This window comes from Porites lutea, chromosome 10 (assembly GCF_958299795.1).
Source record: "Porites lutea chromosome 10, jaPorLute2.1, whole genome shotgun sequence".
NCBI lineage: Eukaryota > Metazoa > Cnidaria > Anthozoa > Scleractinia > Poritidae > Porites > Porites lutea.
Genome location: NC_133210.1, coordinates 29711661 through 29737889, shown reverse-complemented (window position 1 = coordinate 29737889; position 26229 = coordinate 29711661). Strand labels below are relative to the sequence as shown.

The 26229-nt window shown below is 39.1% G+C and overlaps 2 protein-coding genes and 1 long non-coding RNA gene across 4 annotated transcripts in view; all 3 read left to right on the top strand.

Annotated features, from left to right (window-relative positions):
• Nucleotides 1–26229, top strand: part of LOC140951114 (uncharacterized) — a 61937-nt gene that overhangs the window by 6213 nt on the left and 29495 nt on the right. Inside the window, exons 5-8 of the mRNA XM_073400332.1 lie at nucleotides 635–820; nucleotides 1276–1311; nucleotides 3810–4061; nucleotides 5141–7251. Of these exons, the coding sequence (XP_073256433.1) occupies nucleotides 635–820; nucleotides 1276–1311; nucleotides 3810–4061; nucleotides 5141–7251 (2585 nt within the window). The remainder of the gene's footprint in view (nucleotides 1–634; nucleotides 821–1275; nucleotides 1312–3809; nucleotides 4062–5140; nucleotides 7252–26229) is intronic.
• On the top strand, nucleotides 11324–19783 carry LOC140950364 (uncharacterized). Of its 2 annotated transcripts, none has more exons than XM_073399576.1 (9): nucleotides 11324–11461; nucleotides 13039–13135; nucleotides 13333–13553; nucleotides 15003–15111; nucleotides 15704–15769; nucleotides 16475–16543; nucleotides 17262–17324; nucleotides 18480–18588; nucleotides 18904–19783. In XM_073399576.1, the coding sequence occupies exons 1-6, from the start codon at nucleotides 11405–11407 to the stop codon at nucleotides 16513–16515; spliced, it is 591 nt and encodes a 196-aa protein (XP_073255677.1). In that variant the 5' UTR covers nucleotides 11324–11404; the 3' UTR covers nucleotides 16516–16543; nucleotides 17262–17324; nucleotides 18480–18588; nucleotides 18904–19783. The 2 variants fall into 2 exon arrangements, with proteins under 2 accessions (XP_073255677.1, XP_073255675.1); XM_073399574.1 differs by having other exon boundaries at nucleotides 16475–16560.
• Nucleotides 21881–22254, top strand: LOC140951130 (uncharacterized). The gene is made up of 2 exons (XR_012167253.1): nucleotides 21881–21955; nucleotides 22168–22254. It is a non-coding gene; the product is annotated as an uncharacterized lncRNA (long non-coding RNA).

Here is a 26229-nt window from a genome sequence, read left to right as displayed (position 1 = left end):
CAATACATGCGAATGTAAACAAGTCAAGTGATGTGAATGTCTGCCATGTAAATGACTCATACAAGGTTCATAATTTGCCCTTTTTTACTGTACAGATTTTCCATTGGGCAGTAAGCTTATTTCCTCTTAGAGGACGAATTTCTGCTCGTAAAAGATAAAGTTTTATAAGCTTGTTGGTGTCTGGAAACCCGCCCCGGGGGGACTCCTAGGAATTCTTTGTGGGGGTGTGCCACCCAGTTCTTCAAATCCTGACCCGATTTCAGACCAAAAAATTTAACTGTCTGCACCCGTTTTCGGACCTGGCCTTTAGGCAGAAATTATGCTATCATCACTTAGATTAGAGAGCAAACAAAAACATTTTTCAAATCCATTTTTAATTTTCTCTTTCTTTCTTACTCATCTGGAATTAAAATACGTTCATACACTCCCACGTTCCCTACCAAAGTGGGCAAAGTGTATACCCGTTTTCAGACCAAAACAGTGCAAAAACCCTACCCGATGGGGCGGCACATACCTATATGGTTTAAAAAGGGAGTTCCCCGCCCCCCTTCGGGTGGAAACCTGAGACCTCTGAGACCCGAAAAAATTCACTTATCATTTTTGTTCTGTTTTGTTTTTGTTGTTCAATTTATAGGACTGTTTAATGCAGCCCATGATGTGAATATTGAATGGGTGATTGTTAAAGGGATATCTCATTTTTCTAATGATGGCAATGCTCCTAGTGAGTCCTGGAAGTCATTTGCTTCCATCATGGCAGCCTCTCTTATGTCCAACATGTTAAGCGATCCAATTGTTTTTAAAGAATGGCCCCACTATGAAGGTATGTAACCTCCTTTTTCTGTTTGTTTGTTAATAGTGAATTTTCTGCTTAGATATATTTATGTATCTATAGAGAAAAAAAAGTTGATGAATTAGTTAAAAAGGTTATAAGGTACATTTACTACCACAAATTTCTTCAATACTATAGAAGATGCTGTTTTAAAATTCTTGAATACTGCTAGCTTCTACTTCCCCTTTGCTCTCTGAGGAAGTTAATGTTGACTGTGAGGGTAGTAATGGCAGTTACCTGCCTTACAATATCTGAGGCATTTAAATTATTCTGAGAAAAATTTTAAATAAATCCTTCAAATTACCTGATCCTAGTGCCTGAAAAACTGCTAGAAGATAAAAAGGATGCACCATGTTATTGACTGACAAGAAGATAAAAGATAAAAGTCTGTTTTGCGTACAAAAATTAAAGAACAGGACAGTTAAACTCTTTTGTTTTATTTGTAGATGTGTCAGCAAACAAGGATTCCTCAACCTTACCAGGTACTACTCTGTCCACGTAAAGTTATGAGGAATTCTAGCAAACTGAAGTATTTATTTGTTAATACTGTTTTTAGTACAACCACCTCTTTTCATCTTTGCACAGTCTGTACAATAGTAACAATTCTCTTACTTTTGTTGAGAAGTAATGACCAGTATATTTCGAGCCTTTCACCTCTCGTCTACCCCTTTAAATCTTTAATAGTATCTGAATGTCACTCCTTTTAATTACCAGTTAAAAACAACTTGACTCCTTTCTTGTATGTCAGATCTAACCCCTCCACAACCCCCCCTCCCCTCCCTTAAGCAGTAGATAAATCCACTGTGTAGTTCCAGAAAATATCCACATCTTCCCTTGGAAGGGATTCTTTCTAAGTTAGTTTCTATGTTTCTTCATAAGTTATGTGAAATAACTCCAAAGGAACAGTTCTTATGGGAGCCAGGACAAACTTCAAAAAGCTTCAAATTTCATAAAACAGGGCTCAAAATTAAAAAATCCTCAGGTCGCCTTCTGGTGACCAACTGGAGAGTATAGTCACCAGATGCAAATTTTTGGTCGTTAGTTTGTATAATGTAAATGATGCAGCTCATAATATGGTGCAATCTATCAGATTTGATTGTCTGAAAATATCACGGACAGAAGTCAGTATAAATCTGGAGGTAAACTGGCTTTCTGTATGCGATTTGGCACATTTTTTTATGACGAAAGCAAAGCAAGGTGAGATGAAATGTTTAACTTTAATCTTTTACTTTAAATCTAAATCAAAGAGAAATCTGGTTGCTAAAGTTGTGACTAAACCAGAATTTTTAGTTGCCAAGGAGAAAATGTTAGTCGCATTGGTAACCATATTACCGTCGGTTGCATCTAAGTGTGTACACGTGAGGAAATTCAAAAAACATGTTTTAATTGGGGGCAAAAATGACATGTTTTGCCGCCAAACATTCGAAGTTTGGAGTAGGCAGTTGTTGTGGACTTGATTTGTTTTCGCTAAAAAAAATATTTTTTGCAAGAATTTTTAGACGTTAAGAATAATTTCTGGAGGCAAGTGTGCTGTTTTTAAGAGAGAAATATGCGTGAAGGTTGATAAAAATGAATTATGAGCGGAACGCGCTGATCAAAAGCATATAAACAACTTACCTTTGGCGCGACAGTTTGCTTTAACGGCTGTCAAACTTCAAATGTTTGGCGGCAAAACATGTCATGTCTGGCACCCTATTAGAACATGTTTTTTTGTCTCGTGTTCACGCTTAGATTCAACCGACGGTAGTCACAATTTTGAGCTCAGCTAAGGCTGCATTCATTATGTATACTGCAGGGGGGTGGGGGAATGAGGATATTTTTTAAATGGGCAAAATCTTTTAAGATCTCCCCCATATCATACAGAATTTGTTCACAACACCCCTCTTGACCAAAAGAAAATATTGGCAGTCTTGACAAGGACAGAAGAGGATATAAAGCTACAAGCACTCTACTTTTTTGAGGCCCAAATTCCATCTCAAAGCACTTCGGCAACTAAGGGAACTGACTATCTTTAGTGGGGATACTCTTGATCATGTAGATTGTGCTATTCATTATTTAGAGAAGCAAAGTGTTGTTGATGTTGATGTTGATGATGTTAAATAACATTCGTCAGCACTGACACATTTTTCAAGTTGTGTATGCTATTTGAGCCATCAAGCACTCTAAGACATTCCAATGTTAACTTGTTTGCAAAGGAATTCTAATTATAAAATACTTTGTATGGCTGTTACGTTAGTTTGTAGAGGTCTATTTCAGTCCATTTATTAGTCTTTCTTTTTTAGTAAGTGGAAGAAGAAAATTTAGCAACCCCCGCTTCATCTGTCAAAAAATCCTTCCCCTCCCACTTGCAGTATACATAATGAATGCAGCCTAAGAATCTTATGCATGACGATTTTACCTGTGTTTTCTCAATTCCTGTGAAATTTGAAATTTGTTTTCTCGGGCTCCCTAAGAATCTTTTCTTTGGAGTTATTTCATATAACTTATTACATATATAGCCCTTGAAAAGTATATAAAAGAATGCAATATGAATTAATATATTCTGGTACATGTACAAGGTTTTTGTCCACTGCAAGTTACAATTACCCAGTTTCCTTATGGGTTCCGTCTTAATTTCCTGGGGCTACTTTTTTTGCAAAAGTTCTCTTATGCATCAGTGGTTAAGAAATAATGTGTGGTTATGTGTGGACCATATCATCAGCCTTCTTACATCTTAATATAAAAGGTTCTTATATTCTCCCTTCAATCACTTTTATTATTAATGAAATGTTTTGTTGTATATTGCTCAGTCGTCAGTGAAATGGTTTCTTAAGGCTGCCCACTCTTCAAAGTGGGGAAACCCTGGAACATGCATGTCTTTAAAAAGGATTTATTTTTATCTGATCATATTTACAAGGTTGCTGCTTTTTAATATCCCTGTCTTAGATTTGGTGTCGTAACAAAGAAATTGTTTGACTTGCTGAAAACTCCTTGTTAACAGATTCTGTATGCCTCAAAGAGTGCCAGAAAAAGCTGCGATCTCTTTATGAAACCAAAAACAGAGTCAAAATCGTCCCATGGGAACAAACCTCTGCTGTTGATATTAACAAGATCTACACAGACTTGTCTTGGGTTATGGATCACAGGACACCCAGGGGAGTGACAAAAGAAGAACTTAACCACTACACTGAGATTTTTGTCCGCAGAGAACCTCATCCTGCACCAAAGCGAATTTTGGTTTATGGACAGCCAGGTAAGTGAGGAAGTAAAGTAAGCTAGCATGCAGGGTCTTTATTTAGCCGAAGAGTGACCACATGATAGCTGCCAAAGCTAACAAATGAGTGGCCCTCATTACACAAAAACAAGAAAAATGGTAACCAGCAAAATAAATCCATACAGGATGTTGGAGAACACAGTCTGTATTAAGCTTGTGTCATGTATAGGCTTTTTCAGTGTTTTACCAAAATCCGAATTTGTTATTGTTGCCAAAACCAATGGAAAGTTTTTTTCTTTTGCTTTAGTGGATAAATTAAAAGAGGAAACAACGTTTTTCTGTTTTCTTTGAGTCTACCAGTTAAATTTGAAACAATTTATCTGGTTATAGAGCAATCAGAATGTGTGTAGGCTTCAGTATTTATGTATTATTATGTTGTGGCTCAATTTTATCTTTAAGTTTCATTTTGTAAAATGTACAATAAAAAACTAACAAATTAGACTACGAGCAGTCTCTCTTTTTTCTGTAGTCCGTCGAGCAAAACGCGAGACACGCAATGGCCACGCGCGTGACTGATGGCGCGAGACGGGAGAGGCACGAAAAAAGAGACTCTTTTTTCTTCTCGGGCTGCCGCCCTCGTTTCGCGCGTCTCGCGGCTTCGCCGCTCCCGCGCGCGTGCATTGCTCTCGCTAAATCTGAAGAAAAAGAGAGACTGCTCGCAGTCTACTAACAAATAAAAATAAAAATTCATCCAAGGAAAAATTAAACTACACCCTTTACTATATTGTTCAGAGTCAGTTTGATGTCAGTAATTATTACAGCACTCACAAGCCACAGGTGAGAGTTTGCTGTAACTAACTACAGACTTTACTGATACAACACTGCCATGGAAATTATTACATATTGTACATCCAAATATCCTTTTTTTTGCGGGTTACTTTAGCCCGAGCTGAATCAAAGCAAGAGTTACATATTTAGCGATTCATTAAAAAATATGTTTCTTTTGTCTTTTTCTTTCATATTTATCTTCATATTTATGATTTGACACTTCTGTCAAAAGTCTTCTTAAAACTGTAGATTCAAGAAGTCCTCACACTTTAGTTCATGTTACCTCCTAGGTATCGGCAAGACTGTTTTTACGCAGAAAGTCACTTTCGACTGGTCCCAACAGAAATTTCCACAAACATTAGGAGCGTTTGATCTTGTCCTTCTGGTAAGATTACGGGACGTTTGTGATCTCCGAGATGTTCCTTCTATTTTGGCGGCTTCCAGAGCGCTGGCTAGTGATGGCACAGTTTCTGTCGACAACCTGTATAACTACGTTCGCCGCCATCAAGAAAAAGTCTTGCTTATCTTGGATGGTTACGATGAGTATGTTTACACTGCTGGAAACCAATCGCCTGTCCTTGAAATCTGGAATGAAAACCAGTTAAGCAATTGCTGTGTTGTAATAACTTCAAGGGAAATGAAAGCTGAGCCGTTGAGAAGTTCTGGTGATGCTGTTTTCAAGATAGACGGCTTCAATGATCGGCGCCAAGAGGAGTACGCTGGTAGATTTTTAAAAGATGGTGAAGATGTTAAAAATTTCTTCAACTACCTGGAGCAGCAAGACCTAAGAAAACTAGCACAAATTCCTCTTCTTCTTCTAATTATGTGTCTACTCTGGAAGGGGAAAGATCGCAACGCACTGCCAAAGAAACGCGCAGATATCTTCACTCAATTCGTGAAGACTTTGTTTCATCACATGCGTGAAAAACAGTCAGTTGAATCGGTGCTTCACATTGAGGATTACTCAGATGAATTATATGCATTAGGGCGCTCGGCCTTTGAAGCTCTCATCAACGATTGCCTGTATATCCCGAGAAGTGAATTACCTAACTACGATCTGATCGAGAGGTTGATTGAAGTGGGCCTTTTTCAAGTTTTAAATATGTCAAGTTTAAATCCTGAAAAAGGTGTCTATTTCATTCATAAATCCCTACAAGAATACTTTGCGGGAAGTTTCCTGAAAGAAGAGCTGATATTATCTAAAAAGAATAAAATTACAAATTCCCTGTCAAAGCTGGACTCGGTTGAAAAGATCCTCAAAATGAATGAAGTGTTAAAATTTGCTTGTGAGCTGTCAGAAGAAGCCGCGCGCGAGATTGTGATTCACCTGATGAAAATGGCGGCGAACGAAGAAGGACTCACGAAGTACACCTTCGACAGCGAAGCACCTTCTGAGCGGGATTTTTCAGAAGACCAAAGAAATTTTCTAACACTCTCCACACAGTTGTTTTTCTACTGTTCAGCTGAGACAAAAAGAAACCTCTTTCCTACATTTCTTTCCTCTTTCAGAGGAGTTCTTTTAATTGAAGCAGACCAGCTAAATGATCTTGTGAAAGAAAAGTTAGTTAAAACTACCGTAAACGTAAATTACGTTTTTTTCACTAATGAGAGAGAGTGTACAGAGCAAGACTATAAAAACTTAACAATTTTATCTGAACAATTAAACGCTGTCATTGTAAGTTGTTCAGGAGAAAAGAAAGCATCGGAATTTTTAAGCAACTTAACATGGTGTCGAGTTTGTGAATTTTTCCTAAAGAAAGAAGAAAACAACACTCACCTGTATTTTACACAAATTAATGCTACTGGATCCGGTTGTCTTGCTCATGATATAAAGACGCTAATAAGTAAACAAGAGAAAACAACAAAGAAGACAAACATGAATGGTGATGAGTCAAGTGAAGAGAGCAGCAGCAGCTGTTGTTCAAAGCGTCATGGTCTCTCCAGGGTTCGGACGATTAGAGCTTTTTGGTTGAACAGGTCAGATGTGGAACAGCTGATTGAGATGATGCCGTTTATCACCGCTCCACACGAGATATGGGTTTGGGGTAATGTACTCGGTGAAGTGTTTGATGCTGAGGTAACAGAGTCTCTGCTGAGGAGCATCCCAACAACACACAAACTGAAGCTATTATCACTCCGTCGCATCAATGTAACATCATCACCTGCTGTGGAGTTCATCGACAGTTTATTTAAAAAAGCTCCAAACTTGGCGTGGCTCGACATGTCAGGCATTCTTTTTCCAGGTGCAGGAGTCGACAGCTTGATTAAACATCTCAGCTGCGCTCCTCATCTGGAGAGACTGGACCTTGAAGAAGTGAAGATGACTCCACAGCAGGTGAAGGATCTGTCATCAGCCATCAAGCAGCACGGCAACATCACTTGGCTGAAGTCATCCTACCACGTAAGTTTTCCAATTTTATCGCAATTTGTTTCTTTATTCTTTGTTTACAGTTTATTTCTACTCAGCTCTTGCCTTTCGCCATTTTCCTTTCTTTGTCATTTTTATACTCGACAAAACACGAGATTTACTTTTTAAAACAAATAACAAACTTTAGCAGATTCAAAGTATCGTTTCAAATTCATTCCTTTCAATTGATTAAACTAAATTCAAAACAATGTTTTAACCGAGAACAAGTAAATTAATCTGAAGGTGTCTGCACTGTGCAAAATAATGGATCAGCGAGCAGATATGAAATTTCTCTTCGAGTCTGGTTCAACTCGATGTGAGCTCACTTATAACAAACACTGTGCAACATAACAGAACACAAAAATTCCACAATATTATAAATTTCTGAATCAATTTTAATTCACTACTTTTTATAAAATGATGAACAACAAGTATAAAGTGAAAATATGTTCAGTTCATGTTCAATTCAAACAAATAATTTGCAAAGTAAGAGAAAGAAAGGTTAACTTACAGTTTCACTTTTATCGCTAAGATTTCCTAAAATCAGTCAAACTCAAGAAAAGTTTGTTTGAGAGTCCAGAAAACGAAGAAGTCTTTTTAGAGCCTGGTGTCATTTTCTTTGAGTGTTCTTGCGTGTCCTTTCATAAATGACCTCGATCGCTCAGTAGCGTAGCTTTTTTTAGATAACTTTCCACAAAACGGAGAATTCCTCAGAGACACTTTTGTACAAATGTAACGCCATACATTTTTTCGTAGGTAAAAGCACTCCACTATGGTATTAACTGTCAAATTTTGTCGGCGACATGTTTTTCCAGCTTGAAGACAAACACTATGGCGTTAGCAAGTCCTGCGTCGCTTTGTGTCTTCAATTAAGAAGTTTTTTTCCTTCTAGCCTCCACAAATCCTTTGAAAAATGCTGCAAATTCCGGAGTAAATAAGCCGAATCTTTCTCTCACTGAAGTTTTACGTTGTTTTCTAATTCTTTTTAAGTCCATCTTGAGCATTTTTGCGTTGAATTTTTTCGTTGAAGAACAAACTCAACTAAAGTGAACAACAAACTACAAAATCGACAAACTGTCATTCAAAGTGGCGTGAGAGAAGGCTAGTGACGTGGTAACAGCTGATTGGTTAAATTTAAACACATGAAATGTTCCTGTCAATCACGATATGCCACGTGGTAGCTTTTTCCCGCCTTTTGTTTAAGCAAAGCGCCAGCTTTCCCGCCTTCCTGCATTTTTGTTTTGTTTGGTCGGCGCCTCTGACCCTAAGGCCATCCCCTCTTTTTCTCCGTTTAGCGTCGTCCGACCGACCCACATTTTTGGAATTTCCAAAAAAAAAGTAACGACGTAGTTAAACCATTTTTCACTTGAAATAATTCTTTTAATTTGAAAAATGAGCATAGTAACAGCATAGAGAAATCAGTGTACAGGGACAAAAACAGGAACATTTTTTTTGCAGTATATTGTGCATTTCGTTAATCTAAATAAGTAAATTTTTACTTTTAACGTCATCCTGGGGTACCAGGGCCTCCTATTCCGAGACTTCTTGTGATTTTTTTTAAGGTTTTTTTTTTTTTAATCCGACCGACCGACTTAATGTCACGAAACGCATTCAGCGCTAAACGAAAAAAAAAAAGGGGGGAGGGTGGCGTAAACATGAGTAAAAAAAGTCAGAAATATTAACCCATTCGCTCCTGGAGATTTTGCCGAAAAACGCGTTTTGAAGCTAGTCGAGTGGTTTTCTGGTCACTGTCGTGCTATAAAGAGATAAAACTTACCACAAACCGGTTTACAGGTCGTACGCTTCGCGGCCTTCTGATCCAGATGCAAAATATCAGCTTGCGAAGTTCGGGCATGCGCAGAAAGCAAATTTTTTTTTACTTTTCGCTTTCTCTCCTCCCTTCTTTTTCCGCTTTTCTTGCCTCATTTTTTTTTCTCTTGCTGGCCATTTAGTAAGCTTCAATTTGGTGGGGAGAGTTTTTAGGAAAGCTTTTAGGATCTTAGGATTAGGTGAAAGGACAGGTAGGTGGGTAATGGAACAAGATTTTCATGGAGATTTTCAGGTCAATGTCACGTGGTTTTTTGCTTCTTTCTCCGGTGTCCTTGACTGAATTGTGCTCATTCTGGTATGGTTTGAAAGATCTCTTCACTCTGCACAAGTTAGCGAAGAAAGTTGTCCTTGACCGTTAAAACTGATGACGTCACAAAGGGTAGAAAGGAACTGGATCCGCACGGGCGGTTACGGGCGGTTCAGGGGCGAATGGGTTAAGATTGGTAGAGGAAATTGAAGGTCAACCATTGATTAACTGTCTGTCCCCTTTTTAATCTTTTGGGAGTCCAAATTGATTATTTGTTTTAGACGAATTTTCTTCCGATGATTGAAAAGGAAGGACCAACATAAACACTTACCATTTACAGTGAATACAAAGGCAGCCAGGGCATATTTTGTTCCACATATTTAACATCGCATGTTATCCAACTAGGACACCGTTTAATAGAGGTGAAATAGAGCAAATTTAGCCAATTGGGAAGTCTAGGAGGGTTACTGCGCATGCCTGACAGACGTGTCCGCTCAGTATACCCTGTGTATAGCTGCTCCCTCCCCTCAGAAAAATCGCCCCTTCTCCGATTTTTTCTGAGGGGAGGAGGTGGCTGTACACAGGCTAGCTTAGTAGAGGTCACATTTCAGTAAATATGGGAAGCAAGTTCTGGCAATTTGATAAGTTTCTGCTTTGCAGAGGGTGTTTGATGTGGGTATCTTCTTGAAGGAGACAATTTAAACTTATTGATAATGGAGTCTTCACCTTTCCTTGTCTTCAGTCAGTGAAACAAAACCATGAGTACACCTTAAAAACTTGCATTAAACGTGTTTGTTATTTTATCGACATTTGTTTCAGAATCTTGAAGGCGAACCCCTTCCTGAAGATCACTGGCCATCAGATGACTACTGGAAAGATCCGTTTTCTGACCTCTTTCCTGATTCATCATCTGAATCAGAGGACGACCGGGAGCAGGTGGGTCATAGACGTAAGGTCAAAAGAAAGCAAGTTTTGCCATAATTTTCTTTATTAAATTCTTTTCAATTGACCCCGTTTAAGTTTATTTAATGTTTTCCATGTGATTTATTGCAAAAGTTGAAACTTTCATTGACCGCGCGTGCAGTTCTGTTTTTCCGTCCATCTGGAATAATCAAGGAAAACCTTTCCTTGATCATTGGATGTGTGAATTGCATTCAAAGTAACCGGCACCGTCATTTTGCTCGTCAGTGTCGTGGGTCGTCAGTCTTTCGCTATGTCTAAAAAAAGGAGAAAAAGAACTTTTCGTAATATATATGTAGTGAATGAAGGATAACAAAGACATGAAAACCTTAACACATTAACTTCAAAACCTTACACTTCTCAATGAAGAATTTCCTTTGTTTTATAAATGTATTTCAGTTTTGATCTTCAAATTAGTTTTTTGTAATGAGTGGTGTTTTAATGTTGTTTTGTGTTTTGTTGCAGGATTTTTCATCGGCTGAGCCAGACGATGAGGACGAGCGGGTGAGTTTGCTACTTTACGCACACTTTGTTTCCTTCATTGACTGGATTTTTTAGTCTCTTTTAAGTTAAATTTTATAAACGAATAGGATTTTGTTTATCAAGTTTAAACCACAATGCACAGCTGAGTGTTTTTGAGAGTTTCCAATACTGGATGGGTTGGGTTTTTTTAGGGTTTTTTTTATTATTTCCGAGAAAAATGAAGCCGAAAACCCTCCGTGTTTTATCGGATGCAAACACTCCTCGTTTGAATTTCCTTCTTTAACTATAACTGAGTTTTCTAATCTTATTGTATGGTTGTGAACGTTATTTTTCCCAATACTCTTGATGTCTTATACAAACAGTTTCTATCAAAAAGACACAAAACTCAGGCAGATATTGGGCTTAAGTCACCTTCTATTTTATCGTAAGCGTGATCAGTGTAGAGGGATGTTTTGTGTTTCCCTTCTTGCTGTCACATTTTGACTGTTATAAAATTGGCGTTCATTGACGTATTTTTTGACTTGTCTCTCCTCGTGCATATGAAAACTGAAATCATAATCCTAAAATATCATAACAAGTGGATGATGTTTAGTGTAAGTGTTTGATTTGTGGCAGGGTGAGGAAGAAATGATCGAATCTGAAGATGAAAGATGGTCTTCTGAACCAGAAGACAATCAGGAGCAGGTGGGTCATCAGATTTTGTTGATAAATAAGGTATTTTCTTTGAAAGGGATTTTGTTTTGCAACAAACGTTAAAAACGCGTGCCAACCGTTCCATGTTGAATGTCAAGTACTAGTTAGAGGCAAAATAAATATTTCTTTAATTAGTTTATTATACAATTGTGAATGAACGTTAAACAACAAAGACCGCTCAAAAGTTAGCAAAAAACTACAAGAAAACAATTAAAATAAAATCCATGGGAATTGTATCATTGATGTAAATAACCTGCAAAATGGAGAAGGAAGGGTTTTATATGATTTTTATGTCATATAAAACATCGATCCCCTCTATTAACTATGCAGAGATCTGTAAGTCCTGTTTTCTTGTGTAAATAGTCTCTTTTTTTTTTACTTCCTGGGAGGTGGGAATGTAGACTGAGTTGCGTGACTTGTTTCAGTTGGAACACCTGTCCCTCAACGAGGTAACGAAGATGGATAAGCGAAACCTTCCAGTGGCTGCATTTTATTTAAACAGTGTTTACTGATAGATCCTCATTGAGGAAAACTTTGTTGAAAATACTGGGGATCGACCTTAGTGAGAATTTTCTGACGGAAAATACTTTTAACATTATTGCGGTGCGAAGAGGCGTTTTATTCATTTTAATCAAACAAGTAGTGTGAGGGTAACCTGAAAGATAAAATTCACTGAAAACGGTTGTGTTGATTCTTGAAATATATTTGCGTTTTATTTGAATTCAAACATACAGAATTTTTTACTTCTCGCGGAGGTTATTTGCTAAACACCACACTTTAAGTTCCTGGTAACGGATTTTCAGTAGCAGGTCTAGATCGCGAAAAAATTCGGAATTTATCGATTTCAAAGTTTTTTGTTTACTGTTGTCATAGTGATATCGATTTTTACTAAAAACTGCATTTTGACAAACTTCAATTCATAGTCAATCACTGGCGAAAAGTTTGTAGCGATCGGACAAGCACAAATCACTTTTAAGACGATTGAAAAACATCGGTATGGTCTCTGAAAAACTGTATCGAAACACCTTAAACACAGAATAAAAGGTACACCATTTTGTTTCAAATTCATTTTCACGGCCGGACGTACATGAAATGTATATTTTTCTACTCTAATCTTGTCACGAACAAGGGAGGCTTTACTTTTAAGAGCATTTTCATAAAGGAAATACTTTCCTATTATGACTGATCTACCAGTGTTCACTGATAATCCTCACTGAGGTAAACTTTAAAATAATGGGAATGTTAGTGGAAATTTCTTGACATGTAACTTGTAACATTATTGTAGTGGGAAGGTGTTTTTTTTATTTATTTTTACTGAATCAAACACGTAGCGTGAGGCTTGGCTTAAAAATAAAATTCGCTAAAATAAGTACAGCGATGACTCCTTTCTCAAATGATGTGACCAGTCAGTAAAAGATCACGCGTTTGACCTGGTTCAGGGACCCAATTGTTTTTCGCGATTCATTAAATAATTGCAACCACCGTGATGATCATATCCTCATTTCAGTTTCTTCTCCTTGATTGATCATTAGCTGATCACCTCTTGTTCTTTTCTATCATCTGTACAGATTTTGAAAGAGACTCACCCCAGTGTTCACGGCTCACCATTCTTGGCTCATAATCCCGACACCGTAGGAACATTCCCGGTGCCTCCCGATCCTGCTGGTAAGGTTTCAACTTCCATGTTTTTGTTTGGCTTTTTTGAAGAGTTCGGAGCACAAATGCGACGTTTTACACCAGTCCATTGAGCTCAAACGTCACTTAACTTAACTTGATTTCAATCATGATTGAATGTATTCATCAGGAGCGGAAGTGTTACTTGTGGGATCCTAATTTCTACCCTTATCTCTCTACTCCTGCAGAGCACGGATCGAGCCACGGTCAGACATCCCTCAGTGGATACCTCCCTCCTCATGTTGATTCACAGCATCACTCCTCACCTGATATCCACACCCATCATCACAGTACCCCGTCCACCATCTTTACACCTGAAAGGTCCTGGAGATATCCCTACCTCAGAGGATCAGGTCTATCTACAGTTACACATGGCGAGTCCCATTTGGAATGTTTGTTCGTTAATGAGGTAATTGATCTGGATCTTAAATATTATAATTAAACAGTGGTTGGATTTATTCTCGTGACGACGGTTTTAAGGAGATTTGTGAGACAGTACTCATCTTCACTATCATTCCCCTTGTGATAACCTGGTACCAGGCTCCATGGTTGGGGAAAGGAGCAAATAGGACGGAGCACAAAAAATCGACGAGGAAAGCAAGCCGAGCGGGGGACTGAGGAGAAAAAAAAAAGCGGCTGAACGGGGATGAAAATTTTTAAGGGAAGACATTAAAGCAAAACGCTACGGCGGACTCTACCACGGCAACCGGAAGTAATTTTGTGATGCAGTAGTCTAGCGTAGTATAATAGACGCACTGCATACCTATTGTCCTATCACAGGAAACTAAGTTGTGGAAACAAACTGCGAATGTTAGGACAATAGGCATACCGAATAATGAGGGTATGCGATGTCAACCGCCACTAGGGGAGGTGGGAGAGGCGAAACTTTGAAGTCACTTCCACTGAAATCAGTTGTACTGGCCAGGAGGCGGGAAAATGCAAAGAGAAGGCAGCGTTGCATCATGCCACTAGCGCGCAAACTCGACATGACGGAAATTAAAGGAGTTTCTTATTTCCCGCGTTACGGGATAATTATGTATGCAGTGAGAATAGTTAAATTTTGACTACTCACTTAACCCGTGTGGAACAGTTGTTGTAATAAAGAAAATAAAAACGCGACACCGGAGATTCGCTGAAAAAAAAAAGCATAAAATAATATTGAGGGTTGATTTGAAGAAGGCCCTATTTAGCAGTTTACAAAAGAGGAGTTACGGCCGAGCGGAAAGTGCTCCACACTCAGTCCCCGGCTTGGTGCTCCTTCTAGGGCTTGGCGCTCGACTTTGTCTTCTTCCTTAGCGCCCGGATAAATAGGAAGCTTTTAAAAAGCAACGACGACGGCGGCGTCAAGAGAATAGGGACTTTAAGATCCAACGACGCGGACGGCAACGAGAACGTCAAAAAAAAACAATTGGTTTAATAAGCAAAACAACAACTTCGCACGTGCATCACGCTTTTTTGTACATTTCTTTCCTGTTTTTACACGACTACGACGTGAAAATGCCTAATTTTGCGTTTCATGCAGGGCGTAAACAAGCGACGATGAAATTTTATTTCTCTTTCTGAGCTTGGATATAGTCACTTGAAATTCAGCTTCAGGAGGGCTCGCCTACATTTGACAAAGTAAGTGGGTAGGAATAATCACTATAAAGACTGAAGGAACGCAAATTCACTTTTTAAGCGACGTTCTCCTTGCCGTCGCGTCGTTGGATCTTAAAGTCCCTAATGGCAATCAAAACAACCACTTTGCACGTGCATCACGCTTTTTTGTACATTTTACGTTTGAAGGAAACAGTTATTGCTTGACAATCGTATGAGGTTATCAGCTTGTTTTCTTTCTTGTCTCCTCTCAAATCCACAGACTGCGGCAGCGTTGCAGAGGAACACTCGCCCTAGTACTCATGATGCAGCGCGTCCTGTTTATGGTCAAGAAACCGTAAGACCAATTCCATTGCGTCAATATCGTGCTGGTAAGGTTTCCTTTTTTTTGTTTATTTTTGTTAAAACTACAACAAGACAATACGACAATGTACAAAGACTTTCAGGGCTTGAACTTCTAATTTTTCCTGTCCAAAAAAAGGCAAATCCCAGTTCCTTTTATTGCCTTCCAGGGCATTATTACTGTAGAATTCTTGCGTTTTTTTGGACCCAGACGAGAGAGGAAGGATTATTTCATGGTCAAAAGAGAATTTTTTTCTTGCGGGACAAGCGCGGGAAATCACAAGCGGGCAAGATGTGGCCATCTTCCCCGCTCGAGTAGCCAATCCGAAAAGAGGATTCGCTTTATCTTGCCCGCTCGCGAATTCAGTCATATTATAGAAAGCCTTAAAATAAAAACTGAGCCAGACGTCGAACTCATCATAAACTTAACTCACTAAGTGAAAGGTTCGACGTTTGGCCCAGGCCTTAGAAAGTCATGAACATACAATTAAACCCTTTGCTTTTTCATAGTATCATCAGTAGTAGTTATCTTGGTATCATACTTTATCTTTGTAGTTATTTAGTTATTACCAAGTTGTGAGCGTAACACGAATTCTTCCCGTTTTCTTTTTGTACATCTAGTCGGCGAGCGATCTCTGCGGACGGAAGAGTCAACAAGAAAGCGTAAAGCGCAACAGACGACTGAAGGTACGCTAAAAGTTATTAGGCTCATGTAAACCATTCCTCTATACTGTAAAATTCCAAAATTAATGTCTCCCATTTATATTTGTTTTTATACTGAAACGCCGAAATAATCACAGATTTAAATTGGTTGATTGTGAAATTCATGTAGTAAAGCTTGAGGTTAACTTAACAAACTTCACTGGTTTGTGGGGCGGAATTTTCAGTACTCTTCCGTCTTTAGTGTTGGTAATTGAACTGTCTGCCCTAGCCGGTCTATCTTTTTACATTGGAAACGTTCTCTGTCTTGTGTCAGTCTTCCAACTCCTGTTATTGGTTTGTTGAAAGCGTCACATACATCCCTTTCCTATGGCCTTCTTATTCTTTCCCTTCCTTTTTTCTCATCCATCTTTCCCTCCAGGATGCCCTTTCCCACCCCTCCCCCCGATCAAATGAGCAGAATACTTGTCTACGGGCACATTGCCTGGTCTTTCAAGAGACTGGTTCCAAACTACTAAAGAAGGCAAATACGATGTTTTGTTTCTCCGCTTAAAAGTTACATGAAAGGAGATTACTATTTTTAAAGGAAAGTTGCACCTAGCCTCGTTTAATTTCACGGGAGTTGCGCTCCATTTTTAAAACATATATTGCACCTGAAATTGACGGAATGTGTAACAAGCCTGAACTGAATCCGACAGCTTTACCTCTCGTTCTTTTATTTTTCATAACTAGGTGACGAAGGACCTCCGCCAAAGAAAAGAAAAATAGCGTAAAAATAGCGTAAAGCAGAAAGGATGACTGGTTAGCGTCTGATGATGGTTAGCGTCATAACTTGCATTGAAATCCAAGAGACTATTACGAGTGAAACACGAAACTATAATTGTTCGTTTAAATGAAATTCTGTGCCTTAAGAGTAACCAGACATCAAACAATTCCTATAAACTCATAAACATGTTTCCGTATCATAATTAATGTTAAAACACCTTACATATTACATAACCCGTACCCTGTTATTACCCCCAGTAAACAGTTGTATAGTGAAATAGTAAAACAAAAATTAAGAATTAATTTTGCCTGCTTTTGGTGCAGTTTACAATTATTAATTTTGTAATGAGTTATGAATGACCTCATTGTTAATTTCAAGGTGAGGCAGATCACAAGAGGGTCGCCAATAAGTTTTGCGGGATCCGGGATTTCCCTTATTTGAAGCTCGGGATTCTGGATTTTAAAGCAAAATCCGGGCAAGATTTGGGACTGAAAGTATGCGCGAGAGTTAGAATGCCCGAAATAACCCTCGGGACCATTGATTAATCAGGAACAAGTTGAGCGAGATTATGAAATAGGGTTATGGGGTCAGACCAGTCCGATTATTTTATAGGCTGCTGCTAATTATATTATTCTAGCTAGTTATCTCCCAAACATGAACCGTACCATTTTAATTACATTAATATAAACCTGTATAAAGGTTCGAACGAAAGTTTCTACGAGATAAAACCTTCGTTTTTTGTTTACTTCACAGGAGATGAGGACACAGACAGAGATCCAGGGCCGGCCCGTGTCACAGTGTTTGTGTGCTAATGAGGTATTAAAGCTGGGTTCATGAAATCTTTGTTGGATATTGTTACTAGACAGAGTTAGGAGTAAGGCTTCATAGCTCAGTCGCCTTATTTAATTTGTTACAAAATTGTTGATAGCAGAGTTATCCAGCTTCGCTGCTTTATATGAGTGTAAAGTATCCATTTCACGCTTACACCAGTAATGTATAATGAGAGATGACTGACACTGAGTTACTAAGGGCTCCAGAGAGATAAGTTTCACCGGCATGTTTCACTAAAGCTGATCACTTTGCGCTAGTTTAAAAGTATCCTGCTCTTTTTATCTTCACTTTCCATAGACGGCGTACCCTATCAGGGCTGTGCCGGTCAAGCGTTTTAGTTCTGAAATTTGTCGTTTAAAAGTGGAAGTTACGCTAGGGACCTTAAGATCTTAGGGCGGTGACAGCGGGGAAAACGTCGCTGAGAAAATGAATTCGCGTTCTTTCAATCTTCATCGCGATTACTCCAAGTCACTAACTTCGTCAAATGTTGGTGAACCCTCCTAAATTTGCGTTCCTAAGAACCATATCCAGGTTCAGAAAGAGAGAGGAAATTTTGTCGTCGCTTGTGTACTTCCTCTGTAAATCGTGAAATTAGGTATGTTCACGTCGTAGTCGTGCCGTGACGGCAGAGAAATGTAGAAAAAGCGTGAAACACGTGCAAAATTCAAGTTTCTGCACAAGAAAAGCCCGACTACTGGGCACCCTAAATTTCACAGGTGCTGAGCTTTTGTCAGTTTTGTCTCCTCTACGAGTATTTTTAGACTACAATAGCTTTTTCGACGTAAGGGCCAGTTTTAATTGTTGATTATTTATTTCTAATTGTACCAATATTCAAAACCCTCACATGGCACATGATATTTGTTAGCACCCTACGCGGACGTATTTTCGTAGGTCGCGCAACACTTCATCCCAGTTTGGAAGGACTGTTGCGTGACTGACATGTTTGTAAACCACGATAGTGTGCGTAGCTGAGTAATCGTGGAGATGATGATCTGGCCACTCAAAGAAGATCACACGTCTGAGGTGGTTTAGGAAAGAAATTCTCCTTTGTGGTCTCCTTTTCACAACAAAGTGAATAATTTTCTTTCGGCTCGATTATTAGCCTCATATGATCTTGTTTTTCTTCTTTCACCCACGCAGACTTTGGCGGAGATGCAGAGGAACTCTCTACCCAGCACTCACGATGCACCATTTCGTTTTCACGGTCCAGAAACCGCAAGACCAGTTCCATTGCCTTTCTATCGCGCTGGTAAGGTTTCCCCCCAACACAACTGTAAACTGAATTCTGGAATTTAACAATCTCCCTGACTGGTTAAAACACTAGTAAGTCAACGAACAGGACTCCACTCATTTGCTACACTAACAGGCACCTGAAAGAAAGTTTGCCTTCAGAATCCCATTCCTAGTACACCGAAAAAAATAATAAGAAAAGAAAGCTAGATCCCATTTTTTTAGCCCCAAAATTGTCAAATAGAAATTCTCATTTTAACCCTTCAGGGCCCTCTCACTTCTGTACTATCTCGTTTCTTGTGCGATCCTAATTTCTTCCTTTTTCCATCTGCAGCGGGCCGTTTTTGCCTTATGTGGTACTCCTGCGGTGCATGAATTCAACCACGACATGACACCCTTCGGTGGCTACCGCCCTTTTCATGTTAATCCACAGTATTACTCCTCCCCCTATAGCAAGCAAGACCTATTATCACAGGGTTCCATCCACCATCTTTACCCCTGGAAGGTCCTTGGGTAGCGATCCGTATCCTGGTGGTTCTAATATGTCTACCGTCACACATCCGTCGGAAATGCAGGAATTTTGTTCCCCTCGTGGAACGCTGGGATGCCTGGGAAGGCCACCACATGGACTGCAGCTGGTTATGGTTTGTCAATCGACACCCTTCAGAATTACGCGGCTCGTATGGAACGCCGCCTAGTCCGTCACTGCATGAATTGCAACCGCACCATACATTTCCAAAATGTAATTCCAGGCGTTCCTTATCTTAGTGGTCCTGTTGCGTCTGCAGTCACACACCGGCCAGTAATTCCCGGACCTTTTCCCCCGTATTTAACGCTGAGATTACACCCACCTAGTTTCCAAAGTAGAATTTCATTTATCAGCGAACACGAGCAAAATGCAGACGATGAAACTGATAGGTAGTCTTAAGGAAAATTCCTAAAGTGTACCCTTTTTGACAATGTGAAATTGTATAAATTTTTGAAGCTATGCGGCATTACAATAGATTTGTAGTGTGGTTATTACTGTAAATAATATAACTTTTGGCAGGGGAGAAAATTTGCCATTCTGCTGTGCTATGTGGCAGTGAAGTGAATAGGTTCAGTTCCTCTGTATTTTAATAGACTTTTTATGTATTTATTGTTACTTATATTTATTGTTGATATAATATTTATTATTTTAAGATAATATTTATTAAAAGTTATGGAGACAAAAACACTGCAATTCATTTTTCTCCGGAGAAGCCTTTCGTCGAAGCGTATCTTCTGAAAACGGTCACCAAAAACCCAGCTTTGCCACCTCGACACCATTTTGACAAGTTCCATAGATTTTGAATTGTACTGTCAATAAGCCAACAAACGCAGGGTAGGCATTTTAGGGTCAGGGTTTTAAACCCTCAGTCAGTGGCTCAAAATACCAATACAGGTCGAGTACCCCTCCCGGGTGAAAACCATACCCTTGACAGTGGCACATAGCCAATAAGTTTCGGCCGAAAAAGGATGTGTCCCCCGGAAATATCTTTCAACAACGATCTGATGTGTTTTTTGACGTCAGCAATGCCTTATTGACAGACGTTGGCGTCAATCAACCGTACACTCCTTCATACCTTCTGAGACAAACATCTTACTTCCCTGCCGCTCCCGAAAACAGGTTTGTTTGTAGCATGATTTCTCTATTTTGGATTTAAAGGCGTTAAGAACAAATCGATACTAACTTTTCGGACAACATTGTATCTGTTAAGGCAAATTCCTTCCAAACTCAATGATCTCGAACGTTAGTGGTGCTCGCATCGTCCGATCATCTTTAAAATACTTGGCTTTGGTAGAATTGATAGTCCTCATCAAAATATTAGTGTGTTTGTTCGTTTATTGAGTGCAGGTTCAGGTTTTTTGCAAGGGCTTCAATATCTCCCTTGTCTGGAGTATTAACTCACTTTTTAAGTCACAGGAAGGGGAAATCAGCCCAATAAAGCGGCCATTTAGTGTTAGTACTTGATCTCGGATCATTTCCTGGAAGTCATGCCCCGGGGGGTACTCCCTAGATGTAAGCCATACAGGTATGTGCCTCCCCATCGGGTAGGGTTTTTGCGCCGTTTTGGTCTGAAAACGGGTATACACTTTGCCCATTTTGGTCTGGAATCTGGTATGATTTTCGTGGCCGGAACTACGGAGTGTATAAACGTATTTACCGTTTCAATTCCAAATGAGCAAGAAACAAAGAGAAATATGCGAATCCGAAATGGATGTGAATAATTTTTTTGTTTCCGCTCTAATCTAAATAATGATAACATAATTTCTGTCTAAAGGCCGGGTCTGAAAACGGGTATGGATTTTAGATGTCTAGTCTGAAAACGGATGTGGAAAATGGTAATTTTTGGTCTGAAGTCGGGTCAGGATTATAAGGACAAGGCGGCACACTCCTACCAAGAATTCCTAGGACTACCCCCGGGGATCATGCACGGCTTTCTATCGATAACACTGAGTCAGACTTTTTACTGCTGTTTATGTGCACTGTTAAGACTTGAATAAGATGAAATATTTCGCTCATAAATAGACTTGTATCAATAGACACTTCAAGAGCTTTGAACGTGAAAGCATGAACGGTATGTACTTAAAACTGTTAACATTATCAGACAGTGATGCCGCTTCAGACCGCTTGAGCTTAGCGCCTACAATGAAAGAAGTGGAATGAATCCACATTACTGAATAGACATAGATAACATAGAACTGCTGTGATTCTTGATTCTCTAAAATCGCGTGACTTCGGGAGAAGAGTTCACAAAGTTTGCGTGAATTATGATATTTGACTCTACAAGAAACTAACCCCTTATGAGTTTCTGACTCCACCCAATCAATATACAAGGTATACTTCTCTCCTGCCTTCAATGAGTTTTTCTCTCTCACTTTTAGTGACTTCACGTATTTCACACTTATTTTGAAGTTGGAAAGGAATTTTCTACGAAAAAAATGAGTAGTAAATTAACCAGTTTAGAACTTAACGACATCACCTGAACACATTGGTATCAATAGAACGTCCGTAAAATAAGTAAACTGCGTTCGAATGGGACGCAACAATAACAAAACGCGGTAAAATAGAAAGATCTACTCCAAATTGCTTTGTTGTAAAGTTGCGTGATTCTGTGTAAATTCCAGTAGTTTATTTCTATCAAGAGTCGTAATCAAATCTTTAAATCAACATCAATCTGTTAACACATGGATTTTCAATCATGATCAATAAGTGAATTACGACACAGGGAAGTATCGGGTAACTCAAGGACCTTTAAAAGTTAAGACATCCGCTGTATTTTTAATTAGACTTCCTCCAAGCCTTGGTAAAGTTAGTTGGTTCAGATCGCCTAGCGCTTCTCATATCCATTTAGTTCCATTAGGTAGGAAGACTTTCCGAAGCTTGACTGCACACGTGGAAGACTTACAAGATGAAATATTTCGCCAGTAAATACAACAATTGATATTTAATAAGGGTATGAACGCAAGCAGATGACAGCGAGTCACCAACTTTTAAAGATCAGCCAAATCTCAACGCAATCCAAGGCCTCGATAGTTCTCTCGTTCACATCAGTACTTTTTCTTTCACTTTCAGTGTCTTCACGAATTTACAGTTAACTTCAAGAAGGAAAGGAATTTGCCAAAAGACTCAGATACCTTCTCATCAGTGAGCTAGTGAAGGTATGGGATGTCGCCTGGCATCCATGTTTTTAATAACCATAGCGTCGTGTCTTGACCTTTATAATCGATTTCTGGTTTCTTATAAACAAACAGCACTAACTCTATGTCTTTCAATAGATGTAAACTGGTTTTAAAATGAAATACAGCAAAAACAGAATATAGCCAAACGAACTGGTGTAGTTAGAATTCGCGTGATCATCGTTGTATTCCATTGTCGTATTAAGAGTCTCCTTAATCTATACAAATCAACCTAAACCCCTTCTACATAGAAATGTAAAATGTCTTTTAGTTGTAATCAATGACTGCTTCTTTCATGGGAAAGAAGCGCGTTACTTGGCTCCACGCAAAATCACCTGTGAGCTTCGTGTTCTCTGCCGACTTTGTCCAAGAGTTAACCAAATCACTTCTTAAGGTTTGTTCAAGATTTTCACCTACTTATATTTTAATATATTAGTTAAGAGCAGCTTTTGTTCGGAGTTGTACTTTGCTCCCTTTTTTTAGCTGCGTATCCTTGCGATCTCTAAGGCACCTAGCCTGCATGTGTACATTTTTTCGGAGGGAGGGGAACGTCTGTACACAGGCTATAGGGCACCACAATGCGTATAAAAGTTCTATTTCTTGAGTGAGAACCTAACAAATCTCCAGAATTTCAAATTGTGGATTTCTTCACAGTTTACTTCAAAACTGCTAACAGGTATTCATTACATGCAAAAGTCTGATCTCGCGATTCCGTATTCCTGATGACACCAGACACTTAGGCCACACCTTAGAGACGCGCAGACGCTCACGACTTCCAAAATGGCTTCTTTGTGTTTTTAACAGCTGAAACGAGTTCTTCTGTTTTATCTCAGTAGTTTTACAATGTAAACAACTGCACTTGAAGAGAGGTCTGTAATGTCACATTCTGCATTCTTAGGCGTTGAATCACTAAGTATAATTCAACCAAAATATTAGCAGCCTGTGTATAGAGATTGAATCAACATGAAGCATATTCCCTCGTAGCCTGTGAACTTCTGTGAACAGGCCTTTGGTCGAGCGGGGAACTAGGGAGAGAGCCTGTTCACAGGCTAATTCCCTCGACTAGCTGTAGACATGATCTGTGATCTATAAAATTGAGGTTAAATTTTTCCACCAAAACAAGTCACTGCTTACATGCACAACAATTGTTTTTCATAACTATGATTAAGCTGACATCTCACTTTGTTCAAAGTTGCCCATTTCACCAATGCAATTGATTAAGGTCTTCATTGTTGAGATTGCGTTTATAGAGCGTCATTAATGATCAGTTTGCACTTAGCGTAAAAGATCGCAGTTTTTTATGGTTTAATTTTCCTTCATTTTTTTCATTAATAAAATAGCGTGACAACTAAAAATTTGGGTGGGTGAGGCAAAACAAAAGAGAAAATGTATGAAAGCTGCTAAAGTTGGGCCTGATCTTGGCGGGTCAACTGAACTCCATCGGGTTAATTTAAGTTTGACTATCCTCTCTTGGTTTGACCGTCGGATGTGACACTTGTACGTAAATGATATAATTTGTTCGAAGCCTTGTTCGAAACTTTCAAGGTAGTTCCATCTGAAAAAAAAAAACCGCATATTTACTCTTGTCCTCAAGGGGATTAAAAATTAGACTGATATGCTTTAGTTTCACTTGAAGATGAAATACAGAGAAAGAACATGATGGAAGCTAATTGCAGCGATAAAAAGGAGTGTTTTCAGCTCAAAGGAATAAGAAATTAGAATTGTGTTCTCGCAGTTCCATTTCTGACTCTTCTTTTTGTCTGTAGTATAAACCGCTTGTCGTAAGGTATCAGCTGTTCCTTGACCTTCAAGCACTGCCGAGCGAAAAGGCCAGCAAGCACCACGTGACACAAATCAAGGACCTCCGCTCCGAAACGAGGCACTTCTTCTCTTAGCCAGCCTGTCTGTGGATACAGGTTGGATTTTTCTTCTTTTAAAGCTGTTAATTTTTCGAAATAGTTACAAACTTGAAAAATAGCAATTAATCCCTCCTTTAGTAATTGTACTTCTAGCATCATTGCAAAAGTTATCACCATGCCGCTAACTAGCAAACGGTGTTATCTTTCATCATTGGTCAGTGGAACATTAAAATCAGCAAAGAATCGAAAAGAAGCTGTTCATGCCATTTTGAAAATACTTAGCTTGAAGGTACTTAACTTGAAAATATTTGATTGTAGCTGTAATTGGCAAGCTTGCCTTTCGTGAAAGCTTTTTTTAAATTGTTATATTAACGATTAATAACATAAGTACGTAGTTTCTTGGTTGTTATAGTTTTACTGTGAACTATTAAATCTAGCTAAATTTATTTTTTTTATCTAGTGTCTCCGATTAGCTTTATTAGCTAAATACTATTGACACGTGAATAGAGGTAACTGAACATATACTGCAACATGGTTGAGAACTCTGTATAACCTGGCAATTCAAGAAATTTGTTTGAATTTTCCACCACAGATCGAGATACAATTGTGGTCATTTTGTGATAGTAACTAGTAATTTTTTAAAGATTTTCAGGAGAAAGTCTGCCAGAATTTTACCAAATTTTGTGTAATACACCGTATTCACAAATGGCGGACACGCGGGAAAAAACTGGTGCCTAGTCATGAAAGCGAGGCGTTGGAGGTAAACAAAAATTGCAAATGAAGACTTTCAGTGAACTTGCAGAGTGTTTAGCACGGATTCCACCTAAAATAACTTTGTATGGACGTCTTTTTAAATACAATGACGTGGGACGTCTTCTGCTTTTAATGTTTAGTACTGATTTGCTGTTTGCAATCAAAAGGGACACGTATATCTTCAAGGAAACAGGATGATTTTGTAGGTTGCCGAAGCCTCAGAAGCTCGACAAGTGGGTGATGGCTGGAGAAAAGAGGCAAACATGTTGGCCCAAACTTCACGCTGAAACCGAATACGAAAGCCAGTTCACTGCAATTCTGTAAAACAGAAGTAAAAACAGATATTGGTGGCAAGAAAAAAGAAACAAGCGACGGATATATGGCCTACTTGTCAACGGAAGAGACCTCCGCCATTACTCAAAACAGGTCAAGTCGAGAGCGGGTGAAAGATTCATTCACGAGACTCATTCATTCATGTCAGTGTCATTTTACACATATCTATGTATGTCTGTATTTACAACTTCCTTTGGATGATATTAATTCTGAAACAAGTTAGGAACATACCAGAGTCCGCTACAAACTGATTTATTTACCAGCTACCATAACAGAAGACAACCAAGATGGCGGACTGACCTATTTTGCACAGGAACACTGAACACGTGCCCGGATGGCACTTCGTGTACACTAACCTAAGGTATACTCGTTACATCTCCTTTCCTTAGTTTAACAGCAACACAACAAACAAAATGTCTAACGAGAAATACTCTTGATCTATCAAGCAAAGGATCTTTGTAAAAAAAACAACAACAAAAACAAAAAAACAAAAAAAGATCTGTTCAAAGTAAAGGATCCTTCTAAAGAAAAGTCTTAGTGTCCACATTCGTAATCTTTTAACCAAGCTGGAGGCCGACGCTCACGCACTGGACGACTTGTCGTACATGGTTCAGGAACTTCCGCTGATACAGGCATTGTCGGCAGTGACACATCAGCTGAGCTCGATTCACCAGGTTCAGAAGGCTCTGTAAGGTCTTGGATTGTTACTGTGGGCTCTACTTCCTCAGGGGTTGCTCTGAGCCATTTGCGGTTGCGGCGGTAATGCTTTCCATTCACATCCACCCAAAAGGAACGAGGACCCTCTTCTCCAATGACATGTCCAAGCGACCATTCATTTTCACCAGGTAAACGCATTCTTACAGCATCGCCTTCATGCAATGTAGGCAGTTCATGGGAGTGCCGGTCATAATAGAACTTCTGTTTCTGCTTCCTAGACTTGATCTTTTCTGGCACATCAGAAATCACCTGTGGGACTAGCAACGACTTGGTAACTGGGAGACGGGTGCGTGTTC